Source organism: Hyperolius riggenbachi, chromosome 5 (assembly GCF_040937935.1).
Source record: "Hyperolius riggenbachi isolate aHypRig1 chromosome 5, aHypRig1.pri, whole genome shotgun sequence".
NCBI lineage: Eukaryota > Metazoa > Chordata > Amphibia > Anura > Hyperoliidae > Hyperolius > Hyperolius riggenbachi.
In genome coordinates this window covers 130,850,231-130,863,790 of record NC_090650.1, presented here as the reverse complement: position 1 = coordinate 130,863,790, position 13,560 = coordinate 130,850,231, and the positions used below count along the sequence as shown (strand labels likewise).

General features: G+C 40.5%; 1 protein-coding gene across 1 annotated transcript in view; it reads right to left on the bottom strand.

Moving 5' to 3' along the window:
* Positions 1 to 13,560, bottom strand: part of LOC137518421 (collagen alpha-4(VI) chain-like) — a 267,080-nt gene that overhangs the window by 94,058 nt on the left and 159,462 nt on the right. The window contains exons 13-15 of the mRNA XM_068236258.1: positions 6,821 to 6,966; positions 6,626 to 6,718; positions 389 to 442 (exon numbers count right to left, since the gene is read on the bottom strand). Coding sequence (XP_068092359.1) covers positions 389 to 442; positions 6,626 to 6,718; positions 6,821 to 6,966 — 293 coding nt within the window. The remainder of the gene's footprint in view (positions 1 to 388; positions 443 to 6,625; positions 6,719 to 6,820; positions 6,967 to 13,560) is intronic.

Below are 13,560 nucleotides of genomic sequence, written 5' to 3'. Positions count from 1 at the left end.
TGAAGGACAGACTGTAATTCCAGGGACAGCCTGCATGGTATAACTTGCTTTGAAGGTGTATTTATGCTTTAAATAAATCCGGAAGCATTTAACATTAAGTAAGTGTTGTTTATGGCAGTAACTCTTCCCTTCCTCTACAATATTAGGAAATTGGGAATAAGTCCCAATCCAAAATATGGTTTAACATTTTCCCAAACAATTGTCAATCATAATATGCTGCAGCTTGCTTTTCTTCCATACTTGGAGAAAGAAGTTGGATAAAATCACAGTTTCTATTTCACAAAGTTTCCCTGAACAAACAAAATCATTCCAGTTTCTGTTGGTTAGGCAGTATCGTTGTTCTTTTACTAAGCTAGCAGAACAATTAAAATGCTGCTCATTTTCTTACCATTCCTCCTTCTTCTCCAGGATGTCCTTGTGATCCTTTCTCCCCAGGACTTCCCTAGAGATAATCAACAAAATGTTACTGAAGCACGCACAACATTTGCATCCATAAGCAGTGGCGTAGCTAAGGAGCTGTGGGCCCCGATGCAAGTTTTACAATGGGGCCCCCCAAGAACTCTATAGATAGCAATTGATACGGTGCACCAAAACCTGCCAATGGCAACTACAGAGTCAGAGGTGCAAGGAAGGGATGGGAAAAAAGTTTGTTAATGATTACCACTATTCAAAGTATCTATAGAAGTGATTATTATGAGCACAGGACCAATAGAGAGCTAATACTGTAGTTGAGGGAGGGCCCTTCGGGGCCCCTCTGGCCCAAGGGCCCTGATGCGGTCGCTACCGCTGCACCCCCTATTGCTACGCCCCTGTCCATAAGCATTACGTGGCGAGTAACAAACGCCAAAAATTGACTTTAACTTTAAACAACCCCTATCATAAGAGGGATGGGGAGGCTACCATTTATTTTATTTATTTTATTTATAAAGCACCAAAATGTAACGCAGCGCTGGACATATTACGCATAGGTATTTCCTTCTGAACAATGCATTTCACCTGGCTTTTCTTCTGGCCCTGTGCCTCTAAAGCTTTACGTCAGTGACCCTGGAATGAGTTTGCATATCAAGTGCTCTGCTGACTTCATTAACCACATGCCTGTTTCGGTTTGGACCCTACTGAAATCAGAAAGATCTGCAAGTCAGCTCGAATATGGCCACCTCCATACACCTCTCTCTACAGGGGCACTAAGTGAGTACCACAATACATACTAACTCTCTCTATTTAAACTGTATATATATATATATATATATATATATATATATATATATATATATATATATATATATATATATGCATTACCAAATCCTGTTTGTTCTGGCCGCTGCACGCTCTTACAGGATGAGTGAAAAGTTATTTTAACATGCGAACTGTCTATACCTGCATTTAAAGGGGGCTTAGATTGCCATCTGGAGTCGGGAAGGAATGTTTTTCCCTTTTGGGGCTAATTGGACCATGCCTTGTAAGGGTTTTTTCGCCTTCCTCTGGATCAACAGGGATATGTGAGGGAGCAGGCTGGTGTTGTACTTTGTTCTCTGGTTGAACTCGATGGACGTATGTCTTTTTTCAACCAAAATAACTATGTAACTATGTGACTATGTAACTGTCACTGACACAGCAAGTTGAAACTGTGCTAGCAAGTGAAAGCCACTAGCTGTCATTCAATTAGTTGGAAGTTGTGGGAAATAACTACCTGCTGGATGAGTGAAAATATTCATGCTGGGGGAATTTTCAATATTTTCCAAATGCTCTTTTATGTCTTGGAAAATATTATTCCACTGTAGCCCATTTATTGGGGAAAATGTACACGATGTGTGATATTACGGTACAAAATGTTTTTTTTAACTGCATGCAAAATTGCATTCAGCTGTGAGCCATCCAATTAATTAAAGGGAACCTTAACTGAGAGGGATATGGATGTTTCCTTTTAAACAATACCAGCTGCTTGGCAGTCCTGCTAATCTCTTTGGCTGTATTAGTGGTTTAATCACACAACTGAAACAAGCATGCAGCTAATCCAGTCTGACTTCAGTCAGAGCTCCTGATCTGCATGCTTGTTGAGGGGCTCTGCCTAAAAGTATTAGGAACAGGATCAGCAGGATAGTCAGGCAACTGGTATTATTTTAAAAGGAAAAATACATATCCTCAGTTTAGGTTCCTTTTAACACTGATTGTCAGTTGTAATGCGATTTAGCATGCCGACAAAAGCATGCAATGTTGTAGTCCCAAATGTTCTTTCTATGACCTCAATTCACTAAGATCATGCTAGAGATAATAAGGCAAGAGAAAACTTACCTCCACACGTGAGAGAGTTATCTTACCTCTTCATTCCTTAAGTTACCTCTCCTGTAGTTAATTTACCTCCTCTGTAGTTAATTTACCTCCTCTGTAGTTATTTTCACATGCAGCTAATTAACAGCCTGTCTTTAACTCTGGAGTTATTTTAAGGATTGGAGAGTTAATTTAAAGACAGAAGAGTTAACTTTAGGCTTGCCTGAGGTAAAATGTTTCCTGAATACTACATGCCTTATCACCATGGTAACAACTCTAGAAGAGTTATTAAAGACAGGAGATAATTTTAGTGAATTGAGGCCTATGTACTTACTGTATTTTTTAAGCCACATCTTTTTTTAATTCATGAGGTTACATTGTACTGTACAAGAAATGTAGGCAGATTCAACAGTCATACAAAATTACAAGATACATTTACAATATCTCTATTAATGTACGAGCATGACATTACACAGAAAACAGCCATCTGCACTGAGTTAGCAGGTTTCAGCACATCAGCCTGCAACTTACAACACAAATGTGCAGTTTGGGAATAAGACTTTCCATAAAGAACAAAAGCTGCCAATTCTGCGGAATAGGAAATCTCAGACACAAGAAATTCAATGTTTTAAAAGTCAAATAACTTAAACACCGGCCTTGAGATCATGTAAGCTGTGTGATTACTCATACAGTATTTTAATGTTAAAGCAAAGAACTGTCTTATGACACTTATGGATATCTCTCTTGCGTCAGAGATGACAAATAACATAAACGTTTTGCTAAGTGCATCTGCAGTTTAACTTTAAAACATATCTTGTGTCTCAATCTTTCTTTAGCTTTTGCAGCTAAAAAATATTTTTTATAAATTTTGATCAGTTAACTAGAAACAACAGGCTGCTTCCAGAGATTTGGTTTTAGGCTCTGTGAGTGTGATTGATGATGCTGTTTGAATTGCATTATCCTGCTGCAGGGCAGCCATCAGGGGGGACAACTGACACTAGAGTGAGGGGCCCAGGGCCCCTGGAGGGGCCCGGGCCCTTCCCCTCCAACATGCTGGCATTAAAAAAGACATAAGAGGCGAGAATGTAATAAAAAATAAATACCTTTTAATGTCCATGATGCTGCTGGGAGGTGGTCTGTGCTTTAATTTAGGCTGTGGCTGCCTCTGAATGGCCGCTATACACTCTGTTCCAGGCCCGACCTCCTCCAAGGTCGGGATGGCTGACTCGGATACAGTATTTCCCCATCACTCCCCGTGCCTGTAGTTTGCTATATAGATGTCCAGCAGTGCTCTGCACAGGCGCATTACATAGTTGTGACATCACAACTACGTAGTGCGCCTGCGCAGAGCGCTCCCTCCCAGCTGCATGAATGCATGCAAGGATATGCCTCGCCAAGCAGCACCTGCGCAGGAAGCCTCGACCACCCCAACCTGAAAGTAAGTTCAGGGAGTCACTGCTGACTAACGGAGGGGGACAGAGGAAAAGGGGGGAGTGGTGGGCATGAGGAGAGCCTCATACACATGCCTGCTATTGCCGTTTTCATTTTATTTTCCACTAAGGTATCCTTAATCCTATGAAAGCACTTACTGGCAGGCACAGAGTTGGGGTGGCTAATGGGCAGGCACAGCAGCCAGTGGGTGGGCCTGGGAAGGGGGAAGGGGGGCAGGCCTGATGTGTGAGGGGCCCCAAAATTTCTGATGGTGGCCCTGTCCTGCTGTTCAGACTGGAAGAGGTTGGAAAGACAGAAGCTCTCTGAAAAGACTGTAGTCTATAGCACTGTAGTATATATTCTGTGGTGCAGGAAGTGACCAATGTCCTTCTGGCCAGGTACTTTATAGGTGACTTTTTTCTTTTTTTTTTACATTGGCTAAACAAAGAGCTAATAGAGAGATGAAACAAACTCTGCAACTGAGTGCCTACACAAGTCTAGGAATTTCAATTGAACTCGTCATGTTAGCAGATATTTTATTTGATACTTTTCTCCGAACACAGTGAATCCAGCGCAGAAGACTTGGGCGCACAGGGAGTAACTTCGGCGCTGTCAGAAGATGGAGCTTTTAAAACACAATAATTTGGCTTCAAGCAATAGCTGGAAGCCAAATTATTTGATTCCCCACCATACATAGCGACCTGGAGGGGGAATAGTATTTAACACGGCCGGGACTTGTGCAGCAGCAGGATCAGCCATATACCGGCTGTATCCTGCGCCCAAGTCAAAATATTCCATTGCAGTAATTTATTCAAGAACTGCTTTTCTCTGCCTACAGGTGTTTAATCGAATGATAATAAGCAAAAAATGCTCTTCGCATGAATATTCTTCACTAATCTAAAGAGATAATTAGATTGAACTAGTCGGTAGATTTACCTTCTGGTTAGTTAGCCAGCTGCCAGTTAACTGATCAACTCTATTGAAGATCAGAAGAAAACTAGAGACATGGAGGATCTATGCAACCATGACATTTGTCAATTTTATTCGTATTTTAATTTAATGAATGTTTTGGAATATTTACTTAATATGAAGATCACATGTAATTATAACAACCTGACACTATTAATATATAATGATAATATAAAGAATGTTATATTTAATTACTACAACTTGGAAATCATCTGAAAAAAAATCTCCTTTGCGCATGTACTATCCTTGGCTAGATGTAATTAACAAGTAGAAAGCAATATACACAATAGGAACATGTCAAGTAGTATGTACGATAATCTCCCTCAGAACTGGCTGGACAAGACCAATGATTTCCCTAAGATTTATGTCCATTTGCATCAATATATGACCTTATCTCACGTCATGCAAAAATCTAAATATATGGCATATAGGACAACTGTAGCAAGGTACCGTGTTTTCCTGAAAGTAGGATATCCCCTTAAAGTAAGACCTAGCATATATTTCGAGCATGCTCGAATATTTAAGCCCTACTCCTAAAATAAGCCCTAGTGGCTGTGGAAGTCATATCCAGTATGTCTGCCCCCCCTTCCTCCACTACCACTTTACCTTCTGCCGACCCCTCCTCCAGAAAGTTGGATCCCCGTTCTCCACTGCCTTCCGGAATAATTTAGACCGCAGATCAGTGCTTAACTACGGTGAAGGCAGATAGAATGTCACTGTAGAAGGCAGAGATGTCACTTCCTGTATACGGAGGTGCTGTTACAGTGAAACTAGCTGCCATCACCACAGTTTACAACTGATCTGCAATTTGAATTATGCCAGCGGGGGCCCTACGTCTAGAGGACGGGGCCAGCAGGAGCTAAAGCGGCGGTGGGGGAATAAGCAGTTTTTCAAACCACTGATCTGTGGTTTGAATTATGTCGGAGGGCAGTGGAGATTCAGAACGGGGATCCAACTTTCTGGAGGATGGAGCCAGCAGGAGGTTAAGTGGCGGTGGGGGAATCGGGGGGCGGGGGAGATACTGGCTATGCACAAGGGGGATCTGGCTATGGTTATACATTAGGGTTATCTGGCCATAAACAAGGGTGGGTGGGATCTGGCTATACACAAAGGGAGGTCTGGCAATACACAAGAGGGATGTGGCCATAAACGAGGGGTATCTGGCTATGCACAAGAGGGATCTCACTACCTCCACAAAATATAAGACCTAGCCCGAAAATAAGACCTAGCACATCTTTTGAAGTAAAAAGTAATATAAGACAGTATGTGGAGGCTGCCATATTTATGTCCTTTTCTTTTAACAATACCAGTTGCCTGGCAGCCCTGCTGATCTATGTGTCTATATGTAGTGTCTGAATCACACGAGAAACAAGCATGCAGCTAATTTTGTCAGACCTGACAATATTGTCAGAAACGCCTGATCTGCTGCATGCTTGTTCGGGGTCTATGGCTAAAAGTATTAGAGGCAGAGGATCAGCAGGATAGCCCTGCAATTGGTATTGCTTAAAAGGAAATAAATATGGCAGCCTCCATATACCACTCACTACAGTTGTCCTTTAATGTTGTTCTTGGAACCCAGTCTTTCATCCAGCCGCAATAGCCTAGTTAATGGATGGGATAGTCTATGTCTGATAGTGGGACCAAAGTTAGGGGTCCTTTTCATTTACATTTTGTCTTTTTATATTGAATATGTTTATAAAGTGTGGATCAATGTATTTACTCTAAATATTGATTTAGAGATGTTGTATATTTAAGATGCTTAGTTGTAGGAGTGTATTTGATATGAAGCACTATGGGTATATATATTTTTTCTTTTTATTGCACTGTTTGCATCCTCTATTATAATTGTATGCACTTTGTACTGACTCAAAACTTTAATAAACATTGCATGATAAAAAAAACAATATAATATAAAGGACATTCAAAAGAAGTAATACAAGAGAAAATCAATGCTCACCTTTGAACCTGCAGCACCCGGAGGACCACGAACACCCATTTGCCCCAAACATTTACACAGCACATTGCAGCATTTTCTTTCTGTGACTGTGTCCTGTCAAATAAAAGAAAATGTTACCTTACTAGAAAATTATCAATAATGATTGAATGTATTAAAATATTATTATCAGTATATTTACTTAATCAGGTAACTCACAATTTCATTAATTATTACACCCGGTAAGTCATAAATTCCAATGCTTAGAGGCTGATGGTAGGTGAAACCTCTTCCAAATTCAATTTCTTGAAATTCTTTTAAATTTGGCACTCCATCCATTCCAACCAGCAATAAGCCATCCAAACCTGGATAACAAGATATGTTTATATTTCAAGTAATAAAATTCATTTTTCTCAGGTATTACATTTTGAAAAAGTGGATCAGAAGAAATCAAAGGCGCCAACTAGTTGCAGGCTCTTATTTGTCCAACACTGAACAGGAAACTTGGGTTATTTCAGCTAATACCTGAGTAATGAGCATATTTCTTTTTTTTTATATATATCGTCGTTTTTTCACACACCAGTATAATTCTATACACAATTCCCATCCATGATCAGACTGTTCTTAGATAATCATCAGCAAGCTGTATAGCTACTTATATTAGACAAATCGTGAACCAGTAAAATAAAACGATAACAGGAAAGCCGATGTTTTAAACAGTTCCTGAATAAATTAATGCAATGGAATATTTTGACTTTTTTTATTTGTGCAGTTTGTTATGTAGTAATTATTCTTAAATCTTCATTCAAAACAATTAAAGACGCATATACTGTATATAACTAACCAATTTTCAGGGAGTTTATTACTTATTGCAGCATACAATATAAACAAATTGCAAGAAACACCTTATTTTGTAGAAGTTACATGACAACTTTAGGTTGCTTTCTTAGGAATCTGGACTTCCATGTACTGAAATGAACTGTGAGTTCATATCTGCAGGAATTAAAGCATACCTTGACTAGACTTAAAAAAAGAAAGAAAATGGATCGGCACCAGAATGCCCAGCAAATGTCAGGGGTCGCAGGTGCTGTAGTTGTTCCCCCAAATTGAGATTCAATCAATAGGTAAGTAAAGAGGAACAGAATCCTTGCACCAACTACATGAAAATAAATTATAATGTATAAATTGCAGTGTATAGGGCCTGTGCACTGCAATTTATGTTGAGATTGTTGGGGAGGTAATAAAGGTGATGACTGATTGGATCTTCATGTAGTTGTTGCCCAGATTCTGTTCTTTTTCACTTACCTATACCTTGACTAGCATGTGACCTGATGAGATAAACATGGCTACTTATAGTGCCTATCCTACTAAGAATTTGTCTGTGTTCCTTATTTTTGTTACTGTGTTTTTCAGACTATAAGTCACTCCTGACCATAAGACGCACCTAGGTTTAGAGGACAAAAACCAGGGGAAAAAATATAAACTAAACCTGGTGCATCCATGGGGAAGGGGCATCTTGTGGAGTATGCCCTATTTGTACCTCATGCCTCCTTGTACCTCTTATGTTTCCCTGTGTCCCCATGTGTCCTCCTCTAAGCCCCTTTGTGTCCCCCTGTGTCCTCCATTTGTCCCCCTGTGTCCTCCTCTGCATGGTCGCAGTACAGGGAGTTGGAGGTTCGTATTGGCAGGGGTTTACAGTCAGGAACTCCCTGCATTTGTACTATAAGATGCAGTGACTTTCTCCCCCCCCTCATACTTTTGTGGGAGAAAAAGTGAGTCTTATGGTCCAAAAAATACAGTCTTTTTTTCATGGCTTGGGTTAATAAACCAGTGCTTTATTTGTGTAGCCAGAGAAGTTGAACTGCAGCGGCAACTCTCCTGAAAAGTAAATAGAAGCTAAAACGCTTTGATCCTGCTAAAAAACAATACTCCTGATAACAAGATAATCCTGAAAAGTTCAAAGAGTCATTATTTCCCTTTGTGGGCTGAATTAACCAGATTTTATGACACGCTGACATGGCTGCTGTTTATATTTTACTATTAGAATTCAAACTCTTAAATTAAGAATAAGAACATTTTTATTGCTGCTACTACTACACATACAAATATTCAGATCATAGTAGATTATGTTCACTGTCGGTTTGCTTGAAGGAGGCATTGAAGGACACCTGAAGTGAGAAAGATATGGAGGCTGCCATATCTATTTTCTATTAAACAATGCAAATTGCCTGTCTGTCCTGCTGATCCCCTCTGCCTTTAATTCGATTAACCACAGACCCTGAACAAGCAAGCGGATCAGGTGTTTCTGTCTGAAGTCTGACTAGATTTGTTGCATGCTTGTTTCAGATGTGTGACTCAGACACTACTGACACATAAAAGATCAACAGGACTTGCCAGGCAACTGGTATTGTTTAAAAGAAAATAAATATGACATCCTTCATATCCCTCTAACTTCAGGTATCCCTTAAGACAACTGTGATTCATGTTCATCAACATAGAAGGATGACCAAGAGGAAGTGGATAAAAAGAGTAATGCAGCCACTACTTACACAGCAAGCCATTTTTCACACATACATTTTTATTTTATGCTGTGATGTAATGTGCACTGGGATGCTAAGGAGAACTATACTGCATGCCCAGAATTCTGCTTAAAAGATGGGCAAGCATCCAGTGCAGCTGCAAAAATGTAAAATATAAAACAGATTAGACTGATGGCTTCTCTGTATTGTAAAGATTAATTCAGCATCTGATGTTAAATGGGATAGCTCCAGAAGAGCTTGCTGGCAATAAACATGTCAGCATTATTACTATTATCAAGCCATTCTGCTTACTAACAAGACAGAGATGATAGTTTTATGGTTGATGATAAATATTATGTTATGACTAATGTTACAGCACTCACTGTTTACTGTAAACTTGAAGTGCGTGGCAATAAATATTGGAGATTGTATTGAAAATGTGTATTAGGTAGGACAATTTTTTTTTAATTTTACCATTTCAACAAAAACATTTCTAATAGTCAAAATCTCAATGGAGATATAGAAGTATTTTTCTACATACTTGTCAGGCTCTGCCTCTGCTGGTGACATCTCTGTGAATACGCTTCATGAACTTCCTCTCTTCACCAGCAGATGTCAGTCAGTATAAACTAATCTTGATTCTTATTGTTCCTCTGCCTGCCAGCAGAGGGCTCACTCCTCCAGAACTTGCTCTCCTCTACAGACTATTGTTGGGAGGAGATTTGGATGATCACCTGATGGCTTTGCACAAGGATATAAGCCAAGCCTGAGCACTACTCCAGTGCTAGCTCATCGTATCTGTGTTCTGGCCCTCCTAGCCTGAGTTACCGGCCCTTGTATCTTGTGTCCTGTCTATCCTGTGTGCTTGCTATCCTGTGTATGACCTATAGCCTTGCTCTCAACGATTCTTTTCCTAAGCGATTACATTGTATGGTTTGATATCCTGGTTCATGTTTTGCCTGTATGACTGCCTGTTAGCTCGCTCCCTTTGTACAGCGAAATATCTCCTGTATATATTTGTAAATACAGTATCTACTGAGTATATTTAACCAGGTTCCTGGGTCTATGTGCACACAGTTGTATATATACACTGGGTTGCTCTGCATTACTCCTTATGCAGGGAGATCGATTTGTATATACTCCAGATGACATGTGTAGGTCAATCTAAATTCATTTGCCTGCACAGTTATTATCTTGTATATATGTCTGAATATCTTTGCATTTATTGCCATTGCTGTGCATGAGGTTATCATTGCATTCATTGCCATTGCTATGCATGAGATTAATGTACATTGCTCGCCACGTTCCTTTATGTTCTTAGTTAATAAATTATTCATTTACTCCTCTTGGCCCATATGCAATTCACTTTTTCACCTGAGTTTTCTCCTAGGAGATAATTTTTCATCTTTGATTTAAAATAACTTTGCAATTTTTTTTAACTAAAAAAGTACTAAAAAGAAGGTGAAAAAGTACTATCAAAATTATATTGAGTATTGTCTTGCTTTCTAGTGGCTTAAAAGGAATTTTATTGACAAGTTTAAAATTATCACCTTGGAGAAAACTCAGGTGAAAAAGTTAATTGCATATAGGCCCTTGTCTCAGTACTTCAGTCATTTCCTGAACAGTGACATTTCCATTTGGTTGCAGCATTCATGCATTGCTCATAAAGGCCATCGCACGAGGATTACCGGCAAATCCTATTGCCAGTTTCACTCATGCGATGGCCGGTCGTTAGGGAGCATTACTCAGGCGAAAGCTATTACCGGGCGATGGGGAGCGAGGTTTACCCTGTGGTGCTGTCCATCAGCACCACGGCCTCGCTCCCCACACATGCACACAACCCGCCGAACATCCGTCGCCATCTTCCGCCGCTGCATCTGGGGGTCTCCTTTAATAAGGAGACCCCCAGAGCTCCCCGCCGGCCGCCGCTCGTCTCCGCAACCCTCCACAAAGTTGCAAAGCTACAAATTGCTTAAATTCCTTACCGCCGCTTTACACCCGCCGGCCGCCGCATCTTGCCGCAAGTCCCCGCTGTGTAATTACAGTGTACGAGTTACTGTAATTACACTCACTAAGAACAGAGTCCCGGCAAAGCATCTTTGAATCAGCCGCCGGGGCTCCCTATTGGAGCCATTTTCATTGGTCCAGCCTGTGAACCAATGGGGAGCCCCGGCGGCTGATTCAAAGATGCTTTGCCAGGACTCTGTTCTTAGCGAGTGTAATTACAGTAACTCGTACACTGTAATTACACAGCGGGGACTTGCGGCGAGATGCGGCGGCCGGCGGGTGTAAAGCGGCGGTAAGGAATTTAAGCAATTTGTAGCTTTACAACTTTGTGGAGGGTTGCGGAGATGAGCGGCGGCCGGCGGGGAGCTCTGGGGGTCTCCTTATTAAAGGAGACCCCAAGATGCAGCGGCGATGTCGTGCGATAGCATGTTTAGACCTGCTTTTTGCAGGTCTGAGCTAACGCTCATGTCTGCCGGGAAGCATCGCTTCCTGGTGGCATGCAAAGTGTAATAGGATAGGGTGTAAGGAACTTGCTGGGCGATAATATCGCCCAAGCAAGTTCTTTTAGCACCCTGCCTAGGGCTAAATGCAATTGAATCAGGCGACTTTATAGTCGCCTGATTATCGGACTCACCAGTGTTTAACACTGGCGAGTCTGACAATTGCATCAGGCCCAAAGTGTCTTATGCTGGATGTGCAATGAATGATTTGTATGCAACCCTTACAATACTAATAAATAACAAGATTTTTAAAATATAAAAAACAGGAATGGAAGGCGTCCCATTATTTTAATAAATACAATGGAAGGAAGGAATCCCAAGTATAAGCGTTTTCTGTTGAAACATTTATAGATTTTACTAGCATTTGTGTTTAAATAACGCTAATAACTGGGGATATTGCAATGAAATGTTGTAGAGATTAGACTTTTGAACTTTTTTTTTGTTATCAAAACGGTGTTGTTTTTGCCAAGATCTAATTATATTGTATTAAACTATTTAAAGAGACTCCGTAACAAAAATTGCATCCTGTTTTTTATCATCCTACATGTTCCAAAAGCTATTCTAATGTGTTCTGGCTAACTGCAGCACTTTCTACTATGACAGTCTCTGTAATAAATCAATGTATCTTTCCCCTGTCAGACTTGTCGGCCTGTGTCTGGAAGGCTGCCAAGTTCTTCAGTGTTGTGGTTCTGCTATGAACTCACCCTTTCTGGCCCCTCTATGCACACTGCCTGTGTGATATTTAGATGAGAGAAGAGAGAAGCTGCTCTAATCAGCTGGATAAATCGTCCTCTGAGCTGGCTGGGCTTTCACATACTGAGGAATTACAAACAAGGGCAAAGCTGTTTGCAAGAAGAAAAGAGCAGCCTGAAACTTCAGTGCATGGGGGAAAAACACACAAATGATCTCTTGAGATTCAAAAGGAATGCTGTATACAGCCTGCTTATGTATGGATGTATTTTCTATGTGTGGACATACTGTACATCAACCTACTACCTGTTTTGGTGGCCATTTTGTTTGTTTACAAACAAACTTCTTAAAACTGTTTTTAACCACTTTTAATGCGGCTAGCAGCGGCGAAATTGTGACAGAGGGTAATAGGAGATGTCCCCTAACGCACTGGTATGTTTACTTTTGAGCGATTTTAACAATACAGATTCTCTTTAAGATTAAAAAAAAATGTCTTTTAGCTAAAATGGTATCTGGAAGTAGAAAATATTGGTAAGAGCAAGTGCATCTGGAGTACCATCCAGGTAAATCATTTGGTGCCATACAAGAGGTTTGATTTAAAGTGGTATTGTCATAAAATGTAATCTAAAGAATTAAACATAGCATTAAATTAACAACTGAGACTATTTGGCTTGTTTTCAAGGGTTAAAATTCATGCTTTATGCTTCATTTAACTGTTAATTGATAAGTATATCATTGCTGGGCAAAACTATTACACTGTACTGGAACTTTATCTATTCTAGATAAAGTTCAGCCAATAATTAGGCATTTGAGGAGCAGCCCCAACCTGCAAGTGATCCACTCGACTGATCAACTCACCCCCAGAAACGTCCGATTCCTGTTTGAATGCTGCTCACCCACCCACCCTGTGACGTCACAGAAGCTTTGCTCTGTAGTCCCTCCACCCCCCCCCCCCCACATAGCAACAGAGCATGTTGTCAGCTAAACAGCTGACTCATGTCTGTGCAGCCTAGCTCAGCAATGTGCCCCAAAGGAATTGGGTTCCAATCCGCAATGGGCAACATCCATCGAAGGTGTGTATGCACCTTAACAGTACATCTGATAATTTGTCCTGCAGCCCACAATGATATCAGTCAGCTTCAGTGAGGTGCAAATATGCAATCAAACGCAATCAAAGCGGTCTCATAATGATTCATATTCATTTTTTTACTGTGCTTTAGAGGAAAAAACATTTTTTGATGAG